At 40.5% G+C, this 22,536-nt stretch overlaps 1 protein-coding gene across 3 annotated transcripts in view; it reads left to right on the forward strand.

Moving 5' to 3' along the window:
• The window catches only part of SORCS1 (sortilin related VPS10 domain containing receptor 1), a 267,062-nt gene that overhangs the window by 192,598 nt on the left and 51,928 nt on the right, over positions 1–22,536 (forward strand). For all 3 annotated transcript variants that reach the window (XM_071563880.1, XM_071563882.1, XM_071563881.1), the window contains exons 7-11: positions 2,871–2,989; positions 5,884–5,973; positions 10,832–11,011; positions 15,166–15,312; positions 21,925–22,027. In XM_071563880.1, the coding sequence (XP_071419981.1) occupies positions 2,871–2,989; positions 5,884–5,973; positions 10,832–11,011; positions 15,166–15,312; positions 21,925–22,027 (639 nt within the window). The remainder of the gene's footprint in view (positions 1–2,870; positions 2,990–5,883; positions 5,974–10,831; positions 11,012–15,165; positions 15,313–21,924; positions 22,028–22,536) is intronic.

The following is a 22,536-nucleotide window of genomic DNA, read 5'->3' on the forward strand; positions in this document are numbered from 1 at the left end:
GCATTCTGTTATCTCCCTGTGCTGTCATGGATGGAAAGTAAGACAACACTGCAGTCTCCTCTTAGTGTGTCCCAGGCAGCCAGTGTGACTGTGAAAATAAAACAATGAAGGGGTGGCAGGGGAAAGGAATCAGTGTAGGAAACAGAGGTCTGATCCTGTATATCTCTGCCTAGGTGGTTTGATTCCATGTATGAAAAGCCACCCAATCTTGTCAACAGCTCAGGTGGCAGTAGGGCCACCCATTTCAACTGAGCCTGCTTTGTTTATGTGCAGGATTGCCATTCATTTCACTCAGGAACTTCCTTGAGATAGACTGAAACCCTACCTGGAGTGCTATATTTAGCTCTGGAGCCCTCAGCATGTGAAAGATGTGGACCTGTTGGAGTGAGTCCAGAGGAGGCCACAAATATGATCAAAAGGCTGAAACACCTTTCCTATAAAGACAGGCTGAAAGAGCTGTGGTTGTTCAGCCTAGAGAAGAGAAGGCTCCAGGGAGACCATATTTTGACCTTTCAATACTTAAAGAAGACCTATATGAAAGATGGGGACAAACATTTTAGTAGGTCTTGTAGTGATAGGACAAGGGGTAGTGGTTTTGTACTAAAAGAAAGTGTATTTGGACTAGATACAAGGAAGAAGACTTTTACCATGAAAGTGGTGAAGCACTAGCACAGGTTGCCCAAAGAGGTTGTGGGGGCCCTATCCCTGGAAATATTCAAGGTCAGGCTGGACCTTAAGTGAGGCTCTGAGCAACCTGTTCTAGTGAAGACGTCCCTGCTTGTTCAGGGGGGTTGAAGTAGGTGACCTTTTAAAGGTTCCTTCCAACTGAAACCGTTCTGTGATTCTATGATTTTGGGGCAGGGGAGGTCTGTCCTTTGTGATACAACGGATTGGATTAAAGAGGAGGAGCGGGAATTGGTGGTGTTGCGGGGGAAGAAATGCATGCCCATTCTCAGTCTTATGGCAAGGAGGGGTTACACTGCACAACACAGTTACTGTTGGGTGGTGGAAGAGGCTTTTGCTGGCTTGTCCCCCTCCTTCTTTGGATGCAGAGGCTCAGAGGGCTGAACAGCTCTGAAGGGGAACTTTCCTGAGCTCACCGGAATGAGTAGGCTGGGAATTACGTAGTTCCCTGCCCTCTCGTGGCTAATGTGGAAAAAATCATGTCCCTCTGAAGGGAAACGCATTTCGATCCTGCTGCCCAGGCTGTACTCATTAATGTTTTGCAGTGAGCTGCGGAAGCATGAAATGTTATAAACTGCAGTGACTAATAATACTTAGCACTTTATATATTCCAAGAACTCTACAAATGCTGGAGTAAAATCACCCTCATCAAACTTTCCTGAAGGTTCGTTACCCTGCGTGTCTGTTTAAGCAGAAGTCAACAGCCCTTAGAAAGAAGCAAGGAAAGAAATGTCAAATGATAGATTTTAATTAAAACCAAGATTAAATATGAGATGGTAAAATTCCAGCTATTTCTATTTCAGTGTAAAATGCTCTTTCTCTATTCAGAATTATACCAAACAAGGGTCTGTGACTCTGCAAGAAAAACTATTGGAAGTACTTCTAACATTAAATGCCATGTAGTGTTTCTATCATGTAAGTACTAATGCTGAAATGCCAGAATCGTTCTTCCTGTGTATCAAGTTTGTCATTAAACAAAGTGTAAATTCCAATGGTTCTGAAGGAGTCCAAATTGAATACTGAGAATCTGGTTCTGTATTCTAGGATAAACTACCACGATGAAGAAATTCAACTTGTTTTTCTTCAGGTTATGAGATGAGCACCTTGCAGTGCTTCAGAATAGGAGATGAGGACATCCCATATAGTATCAGTGCATGAGATGGCTTGCATGGCTGCAAGATGGATGGCTATATTTAGGCCATTTACCTTGAAACTGCTAAGGCCTCTAGTTTCAAGTGTGGAATGATTGCTCACATCTTCCAGAATGCATCTACCTACATTGTCAGCGGAGAAGTAGGCAAAACCCCCTGAGCAGGAGGTGGTCTGAGTTACTTTCCAAGTTGATTTGAATTACTCTACAGAGTGTAATACCAAGGTGCATCCTGGAAGGGGTTCTCTGGTGGCAGTATGGGGCAGTCCTCTGAAGGTGTCCACATGCTTGTGTATGCTCTGGACCTTGGCCATGTCCTAAATAAATTCAGCACATGACTGTGGAGAAGCTGTTGTGCCCTACAGCAAATCCCACATCATGGGGATGACAGGGAAACTGCTAAGACTCGACACAGTGGGCATCTGTCCCACATCATAGACACAGCTTTTCAGTCCTCTAGTTACTTGGGGAGTTACAGGACCTGGGCTGCTTTCTGCTTTAATAAACGGTCCTTTGAAGCTCTTGTTCCCTCACTCAGTTCTTTACTTTAAGCTTAAGCCTGGAGAGGACCCAAGTAAATGCAGCAGGGCCGGTAAGAGAGCTGAATGATACACCCTTAACCAGATTCCTGTCAGATCTGCGCCACAAAGCATTGCATTGTGCAGCCTTCAAATGCTGCCTGTTTTTTTCCAGCATGGAACTGCAACAGTGCCATGAAGTAGTCAGATCATTTGTGCTGGGCTCTCTCTCGGTAAGGATGTATAGCTCTGATGTCTAATCTAGGACAGAAATGAAAGAAATAATGGGAGGCTGAGGCAGGTAAAGAAGGAAGGAACTTAAAGGAAGAAAATAATCAAGGGTGGCTCTATGAAGGATATAAGGGAAAGAAGTTTTATATGGTGTTGAATGGATGGTGTCAATTCATGTCATGTGAGTCTGAGAAGCAAAAATGCTGCCTCAGCAAATAGGTTTATGACAGTAGGAAGAATCTGTGCCCAGGGTCTCAAGTGTATTGTTTTTGTTCTTTTCCTTTCAGATGCCCAATACATCACCTGCAAGATGCAGAACTGCAGTGAAGCCACTCGCAGCAAACCCTTTCCAGGCTATATCGACCATAACTCCCTGATCGTCCAGGGGGATTATGTCTTTGTTCAGGTGCAGAACACCCTCTTATTTATTATTTTGTATTGTATTATTCTATATTATATTATTTTCTTATGTATTCCTTTGCATGTATGTGCATGCATGTTAACTTGGAACTACTCAGATAACGTTGGATCCATAAAGGCACTGAATGGATTGTAGCAGTTTCTTACAAAGCTAATAGTATGCCTTTTACCTCTGGTATCTCGTCACTGTAGGGCCACAGAGTTCCTGCCTGGAGTATCCATCATATGTGCTGGAGTGCTCTGTGCCACTCCCTGCAACCTCATCAGCACTCTGGAATTACTGCTTTAACCCTGCAGCTGAAGTGATGTGTCAGTCATCTGCTATTACAAGGGAGTAGACCAAAGCTTTTTAGCATGAGAGGGAAACAGGGAAGGAGGGAGTCAGGGAAAACACCAAAGGAGTAATCAGGCTTTATTGTTATGCCTCAGTTATGATTGTGGTGAAAAGGGTGAAGATGAGATGTACTTAGCCAAGCTGTGTTCCAAGTGAGAACTAGTGAATAGATTTGAACCACTGTGGGTTTCATTAGGCTGCTGCCACTGTCCATTTAATGTCAGCTGAAGAGGACAAAAACAACAACAGGTTTTCAGGGAACATGGAGGTGAACTGGAAATCATTAGGATTAAACTAAACTTTCAGTAATTTATGTTCTAGTATGCTTGTGAGGGAAATGAAGAGAGAGGACTGATATTTTACGTGGGGTGAGTTGATTGCCAGTTGCCTTCTGTTAGTGAACTCAGTCTTAAGCACCACTCTAAATCTTTCACAAATAAATCTGAGACATACGTTCCAGAACAGCTTTTGTACCTAATGTGTCTGGTCTGAGGCAAAAATGAAATGTTTATGTGGCAAGGGAAACAGTGGCGTGCATTACTGTTTAGCCATACTTTGTCGTTTCAGAATGCCTGTGTTTGTGGCTTGAGTGACATGGGAGCTGGAATATTTCTCTTTATATGCAAATTGATTAATTACTTCATCGCTTATGCCTTGATTTTGTTCTTTTTTTTAAGACTGTTAGTCTTCTGTGTTCTGACCTCATGTTATTATATAGTTTTGATGCCGTGAGTGCCCCCAAAAACAGAACTCCACTCAGTGTAGAGAAGCCACCTTTGCTTCATCTGAAGTCAGTACTGGGGAGATTGTCTACCTTTCTGGATAGCCCTTGTATTCTGATGAGTTTATCTTTCTCTTTTATAAACTACTATGTAGTGTTCCCAATGCCATAAAATTTTGACTGCACGGTGTAAGCAAGAGCATGTAAAGGGAGGCAGCTCTTACCATGTACTCCTCAGTGCCCAATGGGACTTCGCACAACTTCATGTATTCATGATTGTAATGCAATTTGGGAAGATGTGATGTAATATTCAGATTTGGAAATCTGCCATTTTAATTCTTAAACTTTTTAGGATTCTGAGAAAAATGAATAGAACAGGCCTAAGATAGTACTTGCCAATCATTAATATTGACATTTAGATGTATGAAATAATGTGATCCCTGGAAATCACCTCTGCTTTGTTCCATGTAGGCAGGGAATTCACTGTTGGCTGGTAATTTAAAATGTGATTCTTCAAGTGGTTACATTTGTATTTGGATCTATCTGGCTGGCGAGGACCCATTAAATAATGTGCAATGGCTGATGCTGGACCCTGAATTATACCAGACACTGTTCTTCAAAGAAGGAATAACTCTATACCGTGCTGAATATATTTGGAAGAGCAGATCAACACCCCCTTCTAGACTTCCCTACCTTCGTTGATCTCTGTCTAGCTTTTCTGCAACTAAGCTGTTAGGAATGAGAATTAGTAGGCTTGAAAGCACTAGGATAAAGGAAAGGGAGTTTATTTCCCCACTAAACCGTGATGTGTTTACAAGCAAACACTTTTTCTTAAAAAAAATACTTCTGGCCTTCCTTCCCCTAACTTTTTTCCAGTTCCCTTATAAAAATGATGAAGAGTTTTAGAATGAGAAATAGTGCTTATTTTACTTAATCTGATATGAACCAAGCCTCTCTGTATCTTGCATTTCAAACTACTGCAGTGCATTTTAAAACACTTACTACTAAAGAAAAGTCTTGATAAGCTCAGGTATCAAGCAATTAAAGCAAAGTTCTGCATGGAAAATCCCTTGGAATATTTGCTCTTCAGTATCTTTCATCCAAGGATTTCACAATACTTTACAAACATTGATTATACTTCAGCAGTGCTGGAAGCCAGATAAAATTGACAGCTTTTTTCTTTTGTTTCCCCTCCTTTAACAGGTGGTAGAAAATGATACCTCATGTTGCTCTAACCCAGCATTTTCAAGGTCTTGCCATCAGTATTTATGCACTTAAATAAATGGTCAGATGCACAGAAATGGCAAATCCCCTGAGTTTCTCCTGCCCTTCATATCTCTAAATGCTTAGTTGATCTCGTAACAGATAACCTATGATGTCTTGTACAGGGCCACACAGGAACCAAAGCTGGAAGCAGAAATAGAAATTAAGCCTCCTGTCTACCAGTTTGCTGATCTAACCAACAGCCTACATGGCAGCTCTGCAAATAGAAAAGAACAGACAGTTTTGTGGTAAAGCAGAGGAGAGGTGTGGTATCAGCAGGTGATGTAATGGCCCAAGTGAAGCCAGGACTTCACTTTCCCTAGGTTTTCACATGAAATTCTGTCCTTTGTCTCTCTTTGCTGAAAATGGGATTCCTCTTGTTTTATTTTTCAGCCACTGTCAGTTGGATCAATGTTTATCCATCACCTGTAACAGCACTGCAGTTTTAAGACATTGCTACCACACTGTGGTATTTCTCTTAACAGTTTTTGTCTGATATTCTCCCTGATAATAAAAAAATAATATTAAAAGCCTGATGATAGTTTTCCTGCTTCTCTCACAGTTGACATCAGGAGGAAGACCACATTATTACGTTTCTTATAGGAGGAACACATTTGCACAGATGAAGCTGCCAAAGTACTCCTTGCCCAAGGTAAGTTGCTGTCGCTAGAATGCCCATATGAGCCTACAGATATTTTGATTGTACAGAAAATCTTGAATCCAACACAAGTAACTGAAAGATGACGTGCAATAAGTGAAAATACCATTCTTCTATCACAGAACATTTGCAAGCAAGAAAGGACTAAAACCAAAAGTCAGCACTTTGGCTAATCAAGGGCATTGGCATGAAATGTAGACAGATACATGTCAATGACATTGACATGTCAATTGCCACTTCTTCATGGTTAGTTAATTAAGTTTTGGAGGAGATTCTCTTTTTTAATTTTTTTATTTTTCTTTTTGTCTTAAAATTCTCCTCTTCTGTACTTATGTATGTTGCTTTTTGTGCTTGCCTCATTAGCAGATTTTAATGGGAACCAAACAAAGAGAAGTCTCTGTGTGTCTGCTCTGTATCTTCCCTAATTAAGAACAATGGTGAATTAGCATTGGAGCTTGAAAGGGTATTTCTGCCTTCTAAGCTGAATTTTTTAAAAGACCTATATAAGATGCTGTGTACATTTTGAAGAAACCACTGTTTTGCAGCTGGGGTCCTAATGACTTCTTAACAAAGACACTTTTTTTTTACCTTCTTATTCCTTATATAGTTTGTCTTAAATGAAATTTAAGCTCAAAGATAGAAAATAATCTTGTGGATTCTATATGAAGTCTAACATCTGAAGACAAATGCATTCCTAGAAGATAAGCAAGGATTGTCAAAAGGAAAAAATGAAAGTGTAAGGTCAACCTTTTCCTAGGAGTTGAAGTTGCACCAGATTTTGTAGGTGGAAATATTCAAAGGGATAATTCAGCTAATATCACAACTGGCTGTCTTTGATTCCTCAACCCAAAGGACCTGTTTATAGTGGATTGACTGGGTGACCTTCATGACCTTCCACTGTTGTAGCCCTTGCTCCTGTTTACATCACCTGAAAAACCAGCTTAGAGGACATGAAGGACCACCAGAAGCCATGAGGTCTTCTTAGCTCTGACACAGACCTATGGTCTACTTTTCAGTCACATTTAAAGATCATTTGGTTTGAAACTTCCTGTACAAGGAAGAAATTACTCTATCAATTCAAATCACATTAATCACTCCGTCAATTCAGATGTTATTTGAAGGAGCCTTTAGCAAAGGAGTTGCATTTTAGAATGGTTATTGTAAAGCCCAAATAAAAATTGTCATTTACAGCTGATTCAGATCATCTGTAGAGAAACTGTTTGCTTTAAACTTGTTTCCTTTAGCCCGTATTTATTTTTCTGTCCACCTTCTCAAAGAGATCTCTGGAGAGCCAGGGAAAATATACTACAATTAAATTGCATTTTGTTCTCAGGTAATAGGAATTAGAGCAATATATTTATGTTATTTGACCCAAAGAAAGATTCTTTATTACAATCTCATACTATCTTCAAAGACTGAGTGCTGCATTTGACTTGGAAGGAGCTACAGGGGAGCTGTGGCTGTTTAGGAGGTTGCTGTCAAAGCAAAATAGTCACTTTTATGAAATATGAGCAGAGTTATATTATTCAAGGAATTGAAACAAACAGCTTCTTTTATGCCCAAATTCTCTTTTATCTCCTTCAGCTAAGAAAGAGGGGGCAGATATGGTAAACAGTACTAAGTGACTTCTGGAATTGAAGACGGAAATATCAAGCTTTTTGTCTCTGCATGTCACTCTTCCTAAACTGGAGGCGCGTGATGGCAGGCGGCTTTGGCAGGTGATGCTGCTGCTCAGACAGGATGGCCTACAGCAAATCAAAACTAAAATACTATTCTTGTTGACATTAACTGCCTGGTAGCTAGTTTGACTAAAAGCCTAAATGAACTTGAAGCTCTGCTCCATACAGGCAGATGTCTGTGTATGTGCATACGGGTTGTGTTAACCCTTTAAATAGTCTTTATTGAGACCTGTTAATGGTTGCAGTGATGTTGGTCTGTGGGCTGACACTGCCTGTTCTGTACCACAGCACCACAATAAGGGCTCTGTCACAGACTGTGGTGTCACTTACGATAATCATCTTAAATGTACACACAGGGTACATTTACTCCAGTTTAGACCAATGCACTGGGCAGACATCCGAGAATACCGAAGCAAGCCAAGCAATTTCTCTTTTAAAAAGACCTGTCTTTACTGCTGTTGGGTTGAACAGTGATGGGATGGGTGCATATTTTAAATTCATCACCTTCTTTCAACCTCAGGATGCATATCCTGACAGAAGAAGCAATAGCAAAAAAAAAAAAAAGCCAAAACTTTAAATACAGACCTTAAAAGAGCTGACAATCCCGGTTACTGGCAGAATAAAATTGGCATTACACCCTAACTATTTAACTTGCCAGAAAGAAAAGTTCCCTGACCAAGTGCAAAAAGGGCAATTGAAGCATGTTTAGTAATTCAGAAAGCCTCAGCCTTTAGTCATTAGAGTAAACACCTGATTAAACTCATGTACAGCATCGTGCTGTTACTTTGTCTTTGGAAAGGCAAAAGGGACAGATAGTAGAGCTGTATATTAATGTACTTCCACTATGTGCTGGAACAGAGAAAAAAGCTCAGGCTCTCAGTAGGCAGATGCATGGAGAGCACCTGAAGATGACAACTGTTTCAGAAAGATGCCTTGTTTCACAATCCTATCCTTTTCCATCTCTGTGATGAAGGCTGTAGTTCTGTGTTACTCCACCCCCTAAAAAATCAACCCCCACCCTGGAAAAAAAAATTGTATGCTGATTGATTTTAATTTTGCCAATGCGGAAATGAAAAAAAATCCTGTTGTCGGTCAAAGACCTGTTTGATGTCCATAGACTGCTCCTTTTCTTTCAAAGCTTTGCATCATTGCTGCATCTATTGGACAAGTTCATATTAAGAGGAAAAGTTAATTTATCCCCAAAGGCACACAGTTGGAACTATCTTTTTGACTTTTTTCACTATGTATATTATGCCAATTCAGTCTCAATCTCTGCTTCCCCAGGCTTAAATTCCTTCAGCCTTACTGGAAGCTTCTTTAGACTTCCATCTTACAGCATGATCTGATCGAATTCAGGGAGCATCTAGTGAATAAATTAACTTGTTCACTTCTTAAATATTCATGAAATTGCCTTTAGTTTTCTCTGATATTGATTCAAGTATCTTTTTACCCCTCTCCCCTAGTTATTTTGAATTTATTAATTGAAATGGTAAGTTAATGAAACAGTACAATCACCAGACAAAACAGGTTTTACTCATAATCTGTCTGTGTTTAAGTAGAGAGTCCTGCCCATATGTGCACATATGTGGAAGTTAAAACTTGAGATTAGAGCTGTGCTAGGCAATGTCGCCTGAAGCACACTGGGAACACCTACTGATGTAGATCTCCCAGCAGATTCACCAGGGTGACAGACTGAAATAAGGAGCCTCAGACAAACAGCTGTGGCTGTAACTTCTACTAGCACAGCTGGAGCTACGAGAGGATGTCTATTCACAGCCAAAATTAGTAGAAAGCAGTGGGACTTATATTACCTTCCCTATTGCCTCAGGAATTAAACCAATCTGTTCCTCCACAATCTGAGCCCATCTTCTGGGATATGATTTTCTCCAGTGCAAAGAAGCAGGTAAATCAAGTGCATATTCATCCACTCTGTATTCAGAACTGGATCTGGATGAACAAACAACTATTCTGAATCTTAACTTCATGGTGAATCTGCTTTCAAATTGATAGATCAAATTTTTATTTTTTTATCTTTACATTACAAGGCTTCACCTGGAAGTATTAATTCTCCTTAAAAATCCACAAGACAGTGAATTATCAAAAACTATCTTTAACAGAAGGGAGAAGTATCACCAGCTTCCAAAGAGTATATTTTCTGATAAAGTTCTTGGTTTTGCATATAGAAAGTCCTGGATGAGATTCATGGAAGCAGAATAACTTTTGGGATATCTGCCCAAAACAGACAGAATAGCTGAGTCTTCTGGGAATCACCTGGTGCTAAGAAATCTTCATTTCTTTTCCTACCTCCATAGATTTTTATGGCACCAAAGAACTGAGAGTCCCTGTGCTGGGCAGATAGAGCCTGGGAATTTCATTATAACAGTCTCTTTCTTTGGTAGCTTTTTCTATTGGGTATTAATTTCTCCAGGTATTGAAAGATGGAATCAGGTTTAATAGTTTCTGATTTTTGTCTTTAATTATGCGATCTTTTCATTGCTTCCTGCCTGCTGTAACACACAGAATAAACAGATTAAAACAAAACCTCACTCATAACACCAGTGAGGTAACTATAATTCTATTCTTTACATCTTATGAGTACTTGAGTTGTTTTTCTGTTGCATTTCTTCAGGTGTGGTGTTTAGTACATTGGTCCAGGACCTTGGCTCTAGTCCACACTGTTGTCAGAAACTGTAGATAACAAGCATACTTGGCTTCTGAATGCTGGGCAAGAAAGAAGTGTTTCAGACGCTCCCTTTTTCCTTTCTTTTTTTTCTTTTTTTTTAATCCTTTTTAGTATTTGCGATTCTACAATCAGAAGTGGAATCACTTGGGTGCCAGAAGAAAAAAAAAGAATAAACAACCCTCCCTACCCCTCAGACAAAGTATTCATTAAAATGAAGGTGTTGGTAAAGGGGGGACAGTGCAAGTGCTGTTGTGTAACCCTGTACTACCAAAGTAAGTGTTCAATTAACACCTCATCAATTAATTACTGCTTTGAAAATTGACAGAAAAGAGCTGGTGTAAATCCCTGGATGGAATGACCTGTTTGCAGCAGTATTGTCTACAGTTTCCATTTAAACTCCAGCCTAAACTCATCCGTGATTACTTTGGTGCCCTTGGAAATGGCAGCACAGAGCTCCCTCTACTAACCTCCCTCTCTTTTCTTTCCCCAGGACATGCATGTTATCAGCACAGATGAGAATCAGGTGTTTGCAGCTGTACAAGAGTGGAACCAGAATGACACATACAATCTGTACATCTCTGACACCCGAGGGATCTACTTCACCCTGGCCTTGGAAAATGTCAAGAGTAGTCAAGGACTGGAGGGGAATGTTATGATTGACCTCTATGAGGTATGTCATAACTCCAAACATCTCATTTCTATTTCAGAAGCTCACAGGATCCCAGTACCATTTCCTCCTTGCACATCAGTCTCGTAAATAGGCATGTGAACAGCAAAGCCAGCACGTGACTAAACACATAGTTTTACCCTCCTTTTACTTAAGGGCCTCTGTGCAGTCAGCTGAGTTTTAAATCCAGGTTTTACACAGGTGTTGAATTAAGGCCAGCCTAATATTATGAGCAGATTCACTGCTGTATTCTCCAGAGGGTTCTCAGGTGAGGAAGAGCTGATGGCTCTTTCATGCATTGGAAAATGTAGTAGAATAGTTGCTAAGAGGAACTCAGCCAAAATCCTTGTCCCCCAGTATCAGCTTGGACCCACATTGGCTCTATGACTCTGAAAGCTCCCAACAGTCTGAACAGCATCCTTCTCCAATTTTTTTTTTTTTTGCATTTCTGCCTGTTCAACCTCTTGTTTTAGAAGTTAAGGAGAGACAGCAGTTTTCAGATGTCTTTGTCACTTCTCTAAGCTTGGACTATTCAGGGAACTTAGGTGATTGTAGGTATGCCCTCTTGGGCTATTCCACGAGCCTGGAAACTCTTCTAACTCTTTTTGATGCCCTCTTTACCCCTGAGCCTTTTTGTGAGAAACTGTGTTCTGCTTAAGTTCACCAGTAGAAAGGCCAATTTACATTGTCTTCTATGAGAACTGATCCTAAGAACAGGACTTTTAATGTGCTCTTGTACATTTCTTGCTCTGCTGCTTGTTTTACCTCTGGAAACAGCACTCAACTAAGGAGAAATTCAGTCCTCAGCTGCTGTTTTGAGGGTCAGTTTCTCTTTCTGGGTCTCCTCCAGGGTATTTTCTGACCATTTAGAATAAAAATCATGAACTAGGTCTGAGTACCTTTGAAAATGAAGATGCTTCCCATATTTCCCCATCACTGTCTATATATTAGCTCTGCCATATAGTTTTCCTTCAGCTGACCTTAACTTGGAAACCACCTTTAGTTGTCCAGAGAGCCTGAGCACTGCACATCAGTGCAGATGAACCATAGGAGGATGGGCACTGCCATTTCAGTCATTTTTCACTATTAATCTCTCTGCAGTCCTGGCAACCCATGGAAAAACTGTTGCCTCTTATTACTGTCAGCTCAGGAAGCAGTTTTACTGCATTATGTAAAGGTGTCCTACATCCCGGGGAGGGGAAGAAAAGCTTTTGTTTTGTTTTATTCAGCTGACACCACACAGTAACCTGGACTGAAATTGATGGAATCAGACTTACAGTGTCATATCTGCTGATTATCTAGATAGAAAGAATATTGGCTGACATGGAACCTGGCACAAACCTTCCTTTCCATTTGATGTTCTAGCTGGAAGGGAACAGAAAGCCAGCCAATGTGGTTCTCTTGAGTCAGATTATTGCAAAAGATGAGTGCTCTAGGGGTAAATGCAGATGAAGACAGGAGAAGAAAAAACTCTATAGATAAATTAAAAGGAAGTGTGGAGATTTCAAAGAGTCCTTCTGTGGTGGCAGCAGTAAATGAAAAAAGCACAATTATTTGAGAAGATGCCCTAGAAAGGCTCTTTTAATGTGCATGTGTCTGTGTGCATGTTCGTCATGTGTTATAAGTAAGTTCTTCTGGTTGAATTGTAGTGAACATGTTTGTGTGCGTAATTCCTAAACTGATTCTAGATCAGGATTAATCTGCTCAATGCTGCTCAACAGGGAATCGCACTAGGTACAAACAGAAAATAAAAATTCTTTCATGGTGCCTCACTGAGTTCTCCCCACAAAAAGGCTGTCCTAAAGACCATCTCCTAGAGTGAGAGAAGAGCTAAAATAATTGACTTCTGGATATGAGTGCCCTTTTTGGTTCCTATGTCTCTCCAATGATGTGGAACAACTCTATTGCACTGGTCTGCAGCAAGACAGTTGTGCCTGTGGGAATCCATGACTTAAGTGATAACAGACTGTGAGGAGATGTGTCTGTAGCTATGGTATATATGCCTATCACTCTGGGACTTACATGTATCTTGGCTGAGAAGGATATGTTTGATGAATGAGGGTGGTGACAAGGAGGGAAGAATGTCTTTTGAGTTGTGTGATCAAGTGTCTCATAAGAATCTTTCTGATACTGTAGACCAGCATTTTTATCTGTGCACAATGCATTTGGGGAGGGAGGATTGTCTTCAGTTCCTGTGTGGAAACTGATGGAGTGCTTTTCTGTCTGACCACTGCTGGTCATGCTTTCCTTGCATGGGTCTTTCTGTGTGATGACTGTATGGACAGCAGGGATGAACAGATCACTGTGTGTTCCATGGTTGTGTATATGCAATAGGTGTATCCCTTCCTACTGTGAGTACACCAGCATGTATAGTGCGTGCAGTCTTTTTAAGATAAAGCTGTCCAAGACTGACAGTGTAACTTAACTTTGCTTTCTTAGGAAAGGGTTCTGAGTCACAGCCCATGACTAGAATCATAAAAAGAAAAATACGCAGGACTTCAGAACATATTTATCACCTGATATATAAAATGCTCTTTAATCATTTATGGCCAGCATTTCATGGGGACTATATAATAGAACTATTTCAGGACAACAACAAAGCAAAGTACAAATGGAAATACAGGCTCTAGCTTCTGGTAGTAAAGACACAACTATGTTATTTTTCCAGCCCTGTATATTCATACAATATCACTGGGAGACAGAGTACCCTTGTCTTTTCAGACAACAAAGAAATCCTGAATACTTAATTGGATAGGAACAAACAAATCTGACTAAGAAATTGAGAAAGTTATCTTTTTTTTTCTGCTTATTTCAACAATAACAACAAATTAGTTAGCTACTTAATTTAAAAACTATTGCCCATTATAGCAAGTTATGTGAAAGTCTTTATGCATCTTCAAATGAAATCCAGTGCCATTGCTCAAGCAGGAAGACACTCTTACAAATGACTAAGAACACCAATATACTGTACCAAAGCCCTGTGCACTAGTAGTCTCACAGCATGTGACATAAAATGCATTAAGGCCCTGTTCACTGTAGCATCCAAATTCAGCCACATGATTAAAACTGGTTGAGCTGGAAAAAGCTCTGAATCTGCTGTATAACTGTTTACCATGTGATGCCATTTAAGTCATAATCTCTGTGAGTAAAAAGTCTTGATAAATGATTGTCTGCTAGTTCTATGTCATAGAAAGAGATGAGGTGGATGACTGAACAGATTTGCTGGAAACCAAAAAGTTTCTCACTTTCCCCCCTCCTCCTGATTTCACTTCCCTTTTTATTGCTGCACTCAGATTGCAGAATGACATCCTAACAAATTCATTCGCAAGCTGCAGCAGCTATTGGGCTATTGATTTTCAGTGTGCTGAGAGGACGGGAACATTCTGCAGCGTGAGTTGTGGTTTGAGGCTGATTTTTTTTCTCCCCAGTAAGATACTTTTGGGCTTGGTTCCAATGTGAATCTGTTAGCATCTTGTCTTTACAAAATCCTCCTGCAGGTCTATGGATATAAGCTGTTAGGTAAAATACCAGAAAAAAATAAAAAGGTGAGGATCTCATTGCTAGGTTTACAAGTAGCATTCTGGGTAGCCTTGCTTGACTCACCTTTGGTGCTTTGGTTTTCACAAAATACAAAACCATTATAAAAATACTTCTGTGCCTCAAGTTATCCTGTTGAAACACTGATAACTATGAAACACGTTGGGATCCTTAGATGGAATGTCTTAAGAAGGCTAGATGAGAATAGAAGCATTGAACTGCAAGTTTATGTGTTTGTGGTGTTGTTTTTTTGCAAGGCCAAAACTGGCACTGGTTCCTGCTACCGTTGTGCAGGAGACAAGTAATTGCCCTGCACATATTTCATCTCTCAGGGGAAGGATGACTACACAGTTGAGAGATTGTCACTGTACAGATAATGCTGTTGATGTCTTACCATGTTCCCATGATGATTCTGAAGTACAAGCTTTCTTTCCCATTTGTCACCTTTGCACATGTGATGCCCACGCACCTCAACTTGCCTTCCCTGACAATTCTTGCCTCAACATTGACCACAATGACACAGCTGCCAGGGCGCTGTTGGGTTTGACGGGGAAGGAGGGGCACATGCACAGAACCTGCATGGACTTGATCTATTTTTCAGACATGTCAATTTTTCCTAGGTAGCAGGGATAAAGGGAATGTTCTTGGCTAACAAGAAGATTGACAGCCAAGTGAAAACTTTCATCACCTACAATAAAGGGAGAGACTGGAGTTTGTTGCAGGCTCCGCACACAGATCTGAGAGGAAATCCCATTCACTGTCTCCTGGTAAGTAGCTGAGGGGGGAACTTGGTGATGTGGTAATATCTCAGAACAATCTTTTTCTACCAGGTGGCACAAGAAAGAGAGGGCAGCTCTCCTCTCCATGCAGTGTATCTCATGGAGTGCTTTACATCAGGCTTGGGCTGCCAGAGGCAATTGCAGGACGTGGCATTGTAATTTAGCTTGATATAATTCAATTCAATTTAGTTTAATTTAATTTAATTTCTGAACAAAAATAAGCGTCGTGGACTAGCCTTCTCCTTCTACACAAGTGATGGTGTCACCTTAAACAGCAGGTGAAGCTGGATGCCGTGTCTGTGCAGTTGTTTCTCTGGACACTAGATGGGAGGCGTGAGCTATTGTAGCTCAGGAACTTTAAGGAATCTAATGGCTGGAGACAGGCATAAAGGAAAAGAGAGCTCTGATATCTTTCAGGCTGCTCTGTTGGCATTAATATTTATTAACATCTATCATTTTATCTTTGAGCTCAGAAGTGAGAATTGACATGTTCATTCAAATATATGTATAGCTTTGTGTTGGTGTAAATTATATCTATCTCTATTGATATAGATCCACATATAGTTAAGTCTTTAATCATCATTATATGCAAACAGTTTCCAAGAGGGAAAACAAACTATGAGGATTGTGTCTGTAATTGGAGATCTCTATCAAAATAGAAAGCTTAGACTGATCTTGACATATTTTTCAACCAATATAATCTGTACACAGGAGTGGCATAATACTCAGAACCTCTGTTTTTGGGATTCTCAACAGCTTTCATATTATGCAAATTCTAACATTGTTCCAGGCAGAATAAGGGACACTATTTAGATGGCTCTTCCTCCTACTGTCCTGTACTTGCATGTTGCTTTCCATCTGGAAACAAACAAGCAAACACAAGGTTTCTCATTTTGAGGCTGTAAGTTTGTAAGAATCTGAATCAGCATTACATTTGGTATCTGAATGCTACACTTATCTCTTAACTGAATGTCATGCAGTATTGCAAGAGCAAAGAATAAATATTTGAAGCTGTTCAAATAATTGATTTTCTGATTGAACCAAAATGCAAGCCTTATATTTTCTGTCCAGTTAGAAAAAAATAAACAGGGAGGACTGGGGATCAGACAGGAGAGTTATTTCGGAGCATGACTAAATTTGCTTGGGTTTGTTTTCTTCTTTCAAGTTTAAAAAAATTATAACAGTGCATTTTTAAGTACATCTTTCTGTGTGGTAAAAACCAAAAAAGGTAACATTCAGAAAACCTCACAGATCTATAAGAATTTAGTTTTTTGGAAGGGACTGTGTAAAGGAGCCTTGGTGTTTCAAATAGGTTGTAAATCTCGTTTTAGCTCAAATGAGCATATTTGGTAAAAAACCACACATTGACCTTTTCAAATTATAACCAATTTTATCAGAAATCCAAGATTTTTCTTTTATATGATATGGCAGTATATTTTAGGGGGCTGACAAGGCAGAAGAGAAAAATCGCACTGGCAAGTAAAATAATAAAAGTAAGCTTCATTCTTTTTCAATACCTTTGAAGTCTGTGTTCTGAGGAAGGGTCTTCCTTGGTATTGTTGTTCACTGATCAAACAAAGTCTCACTTGTCATTGTGGTTATAAATGAGTCAATACTGTTCTGTGTGGTCCTTATGGAACAGTTGTTTGCAGGAATTGAGTATTTTATCTACAGGGTTATGCTGCCACTGTAGTTATCCATGACCTAATGGAAGTGGTCATATGACAATGTATAAAACAGAACTGGATGGTTCTTAGGGACTGAGAGAATTATGGCTGCCTTAAGCTTTCCCATCCATACTCTATCTGCTACTATACCTACAGGTGCCTGAGAGCACAATTAGCTTCATTTAAAATTAGACCAGATATGCCTAAACAAATTGGAGTTCCCTTGAGGATGGCAAACTTGAACAAGCCAGACAAAGGCTCAGGAGGAGGAGCAAAAGTGTGGGCACTTGTAGGGACACTGTGAGAACTGACTCAGAGAAGCTCTTGGTTCTCTGTGGATTGCATTTACATCCTTGAAGCTCCAGTATGTACCATTCACTATTTAAACACTGGTTCATTTACATTTTGCTCTCTGTGGAACCATGGACATGCTCTGAGATTTATTTCCACCTGTGCAAGCTTTGTATAAGCTTGTCATCCACTTTGCACTTAAATGCTCTGTGACTTGTCCTGAAGTAGGCATCTTTAGATCTGTGAGCATCTGTAGAAATTGATCCAAGATTTCAGGGGGCTAGGGGACAAATCTTCAATGGACTTTAACTGTGTAGCTCAGTCTTTGCCCTTCCAGAAGGATAATAGAAAGGAATTTAGTCAGCCCTTCCCTGTGATAAGGCCAGAGGAGTGTTTAGCCATATTTGTTTTTACTCTTCCTCTTACATCCTCATACAGGCAAGAGGCCTCTTTTGTTGTCTGAACACTCCTTCCAGACATGGAGTGCTCAGACAATGCAAGAGGTTGTCATAAGCTGTTGGAATGCTAGAAGAGCAGGAATCATCAGCTGAGCATGCAGGGTCTCAGGTGGTCAGCTTGCAAATTTGAAAGAAAGCAAATAGCTGAAATCTCAAGTAAACTAACATGTTTAGTTCGTAGGAATGGGCAGTCTGCCTGCAATAGAAAGGGAAGGATAGGAGATCACAAAATGCATCCAAACCCACGAAGTAAAATAGCAATTCTGCAAGACAGAGAAAACCTATTTAAAAATCTCATCTGAGAGTCACACTTAATGGTGGGGGAAAATGAAGGCAGAATATGGAATGAAACAATTCTATTAATGATAGAGAACAGGCTACAGAAGCTGGGAGTGGTAAAGAAATTTTTGAAGCAAAAGCACTGGAAATGTACATCCCTGGAAATAAGTCAGGGATTCGTAATGATGTTCTGCTGAGGGAAAACATGGAAAAAAGGAATTTTCTTCTGCTCTAAGGGAATTCTGTCCCTTGTCAGTATGACACAGCTATAGTATTAAAACACTTCACAAACTCCACTCACCTCTTTATTCATATAGTCTACCCCTGCATCACTACAAGTTTTAGCTCCTTAGATCCTTCCTTCCTGGCATGATCATGCTTTTCCTTATGGCATAGCTAAGTGAATTCTTAATAGTCCATTGTTCATCTGATTTAGCTGCCATCCTTGCTCCACAGCAGATACTAATGCTTTCCCACTGCTGGTTTTCAGATAATTGTCTCTAGCAATAGCTCAGGACACAGCAATGATGTATGTTCCAGCTCGTTGACAGAATAAGAGCTGTCATTTCCCAGAGTGACAGGATGGTCCTCAGCCTGCGGGTGCAATGCTGTGTCCTTGCTGCATCTGGTCTTTAAACCTAAACTACATGAGAGTTAAACCAGAAATAAGTACATAGCAGCTAAGTTGGCAGCCAAGGAGATTAAGAGGGAATCTGGTTGAAACACAAGGCAAGCCAGACGGAACCCTCCCTCTACTGAGAGTACGCTCGAGGTGCTTTTTTCAAAGCAACTCAGAACTTTGCATTTTTTTGTGAGACAGCTTTGAATAATGAGGATGGAGGAAAGCAATGAAATTCCATCTAGTCCCAAGGTTTTGTTTTTCTTATTTATACAACTCGTTTTCTAAGATGAATGCACTTAATCTTCACAAAATAGCTGCCAAGTTATTTTATCCCAAAGATGCTGGTTTAGTTTGATACTCACCACGTGTTGTGAAGTGGTTAGCTGAGGAGTAATTCTGTCTGTCAACAAATGCGCATCTGCCTAGGAGAGTAAATCAATTCACTTTCAAGGATAGACTTATGGTTCAAACACTGGGCTGAATCTCAGGAGAATCTTCATTCAGTTTTCAGACCTATCTACAATTTCCTACGTGACCTTGGGCAAGTCATTTATTTTCTCTTGGCCTTGCTTCCCCAGACATCTGTTTATCCCTCTGACATTTTGTTTGTCTTGACCATATGGATTAAAAGGATTTCAGGACAAAGAACTTCTTCTTGTAAGGGGACACATTCATGTCATCTGCTACAGAGCAGTTTAAGTGTCTAAGTGGGGCGTTATGAATGTCTCTCTTGGAAGTGTTTATCTCTCTCCATTGCTCCTTGCTATTGCAGGTGAGCAAATACTGTGACTACCCCTAGGTTTGTGACTGGTATCTACCATCATCCTTGTGATATAATACTTTGTCCCCCTTCTGATCAGGGACAGTGACTAATAGCTGGTTTATGTGTGCCATGCCATTGGAGACAGTTCAGGCTTTGCAAAACAGTCAAGAAGTGGGTTTGTGGTTATTTATGAGAAATTTTTCTAAGGACTGAGAGGGAACATAAAGAGGAGAACATAGAAATGCTGGCTTTAAAGTATTAGCAAGTAAGTAATGAACTCTAGCAGAATTGTAAAAACTGTCAGCGAGCAGAGCAATGGGCTGTGTCACCTATGCTTTATCTTCTACCTAGGTTTTAAATGCTCCATGCCATGGTTGGCTGTGCCTTAGTGGCCATGGAGCAGGTAGCACAGCTGGGTACTAGGTAATGACAGAAAACCCCAAAGCTGGTGATTCTGATGATAATAATGATTTTAGTAGCCTGTTGGTGACAACAAAAAGGATAGGGACAATTGATGAAGATTCTGAAAAATAGTGAGATGTCTGTACGTGAATTAAGCTATTGGAGCTAGAGGAGGAACACAAAGGGACCATCAGTATGTGGGAGCCCAAACCAGCTGGGAAAATAATACCTGTTGATAAACTCTATAAGAAGTTGGAGAAGGTATACATCAGAGATGAGGAAGAGAAGGCTAGCACAGTGAGGATGTGGGATGGCCATAGGTAGTAACTTCAGGTGTTTGGCTGAGAGTGGAAAGGTTGGTTTTTGCAGCATACCCAGTTGCCACCAGAGACCATAAGCATTACTGCACTCCAGCCAATAAGAAGTCATGCCACTGAAAAGATCATCTGTCTGTTTAGGCAGATGGCCTGGTTTTTAATATTTGAGGTATATAGTCTATGTTCTATGTACTTTATCTGTGAAATAATAGCACAAAGATTTAAGTCTAGCAAGGTCTCATCTGAGTTGGGAACTGGTTGAGTTGCCATTAGCTTCTATCTTCAAAATGCTGAAGTAGACTTGGAATATGTGAGTTTTAAAAAATATGTTCTCTATTTAGTCTTCTCACAACCTATAAAAATGTAAAAGGAAAGAATTCATGCTCTTGCAATGCTTTTCCACTTCCTGCATTCATGTCAGCTCAATTTGTTTTCCACTCCCTGCCGACGCCCCCGGGCTGCTCCAGCGGCTGCCCTCGCAAGGCTGTCAGTTAGAGTTAGGCTGCTCAGTACATTCCACTTGGCAGATTGTGTTTCCTTCTGCACAACCCAAGTCCCCTTTTCCTGTCTAACATAAGAGAGAGCTCGCATCCCTCCTTACCACTCTCATTTGCCTTTGTCAAAAGAACCCTACCATTCTCCACAGGGGAATTTTCATTTCAGAGTCACCTGCTTTGAGACTGGATGGATAAGTGTTCTTCCTCCAGTGATCTATGGGACTAGGTCTCCTGCAGAGCTTGCCAGACAGTCTCTTGGGACTGCAGGTCTAGCCTTTAGGCAGCTGGTGTTAGACAGAAAAACCTGCCTCCTTAGAGTCTGAAGGTCCTTCTGCGTAGCCTCTCATTCTCATCTTACAGGTGTATTCCTGTGTGATGTCCCCTCTAATTGAGTCAGTTTGCTTTAGGTTTTCTTGCCAGTATTTTCCCCCACTCTTCCCTTAGCATATTTCATTAAGGGCTCTTCGAGAGGCTTGGAAGAAAAAAACTGAAAATAAAGCCCAAATGAAGGAAATAATCTTCGGAAATTTTCAGAAATTTCCACACTACAGATTTGGAAGAAATTGTAATGGCATCTTTGGAAATCTGCCTGTCTGACTTACTCTCTTGCTCAGCAAATTTACTGTGTACCATTCTTATTTTATCTCAGTATCCAGCATACAAAATCAATAGCAAATAGGTGAGGTTTCCATGGATATATTTGTATTGAAATCTTAAAGGTCACATCCAGATGGGCAATGAAGCATTGTTTTAAATAACTTTGATATGAATACTTTCCAGTCCTGGTATTTCTTTTTATTAATTGCAGTGCAATGCCAAACAGAGTCATGTGTCAAAAAGACTCATGAAATGGTATGACACTTTCTGAATTACGTTGGTTTTCATGGCAAATTAGTGGTGACTCAGCACCACACCACTAGGGTTATGTTGCCTCCTGGTGCTTGGACTCTGCTGCTCAGAGAGTCACTTCATATCTGCATCCTTGATTGCTTCTCACAGAGGTAGGAGCCAGGAGAGCTGGGCAGTCCATACCATCACCTTCCCTAGCAAGCTTGGTTCCTTCCTTTGAGAGTACAGCCTCAAAGACCTTGTCCTTGGGAGAGAGTTTCAGCCTGGTGAATCAGTTTCCCAGTGGGAACAGGTTGTGTCAGAAAATGATAGCAAAGTGACTGCCTTTCTAAGAGTGACTGAATGCAATGATCAGGAAGAAATACAGAAGGAGACTCTTAAGTTTCTAAACCTGTAGAAATAGCTGCATGCATTGTTGTATCCGCTTTTCACTTTTATTTCACCTTTCTCCACAGCCCTATTGCTCCCTTCATCTTCACTTGAAAGTCTCAGACAACCCCTATACCTCAGGCAACATCGCCAGCCGAGACACTGCCCCCAGTATTATTGTAGCTTCAGGTACGAAACATTTAAAGATTGCCTGTGTACGATGCGCAAACATTGACAACATGTGGAGCTTGTGGAAGCTGTTGGGTGGTTGTCGGGTGTCACAGCACCAGTACTGGGAAAGAAGACAGGCTATCAAATGAAAGTCCTTATGGACCTTCAGCTTGTCATATGGTTTTTTTATGGAAACCAGCCTTCAAGACCAAGGAGATCATGCCTAATCCTCTACTCCCATGAACATAAATTCAAATCGGGGCATTTCCTTTGCATTGGAGGTGTATAGAGTTGTAGGTATTGGGTCTTTTATATAAATCTTCAAACTGAAATCCTCTTCCCTTCCCTGCTTTCCCCTTTCCCCCTTCTCTTCCCCTTTCTTCTTCCCCTCCCTTCTCTTCCCATTCCCCTTCCCTTTCCCCTCATTATCCCTGAAAAACTAGAAGTTCTAAATTAAAAAAGGTAAATAAACACATTTACTTCCCTGATTTGCTAGTTCTACTGTTTCTGATGTTCCATCACTAACC

The sequence above is a fragment of the Pithys albifrons genome, chromosome 9 (genome assembly GCF_047495875.1).
Source record: "Pithys albifrons albifrons isolate INPA30051 chromosome 9, PitAlb_v1, whole genome shotgun sequence".
NCBI lineage: Eukaryota > Metazoa > Chordata > Aves > Passeriformes > Thamnophilidae > Pithys > Pithys albifrons.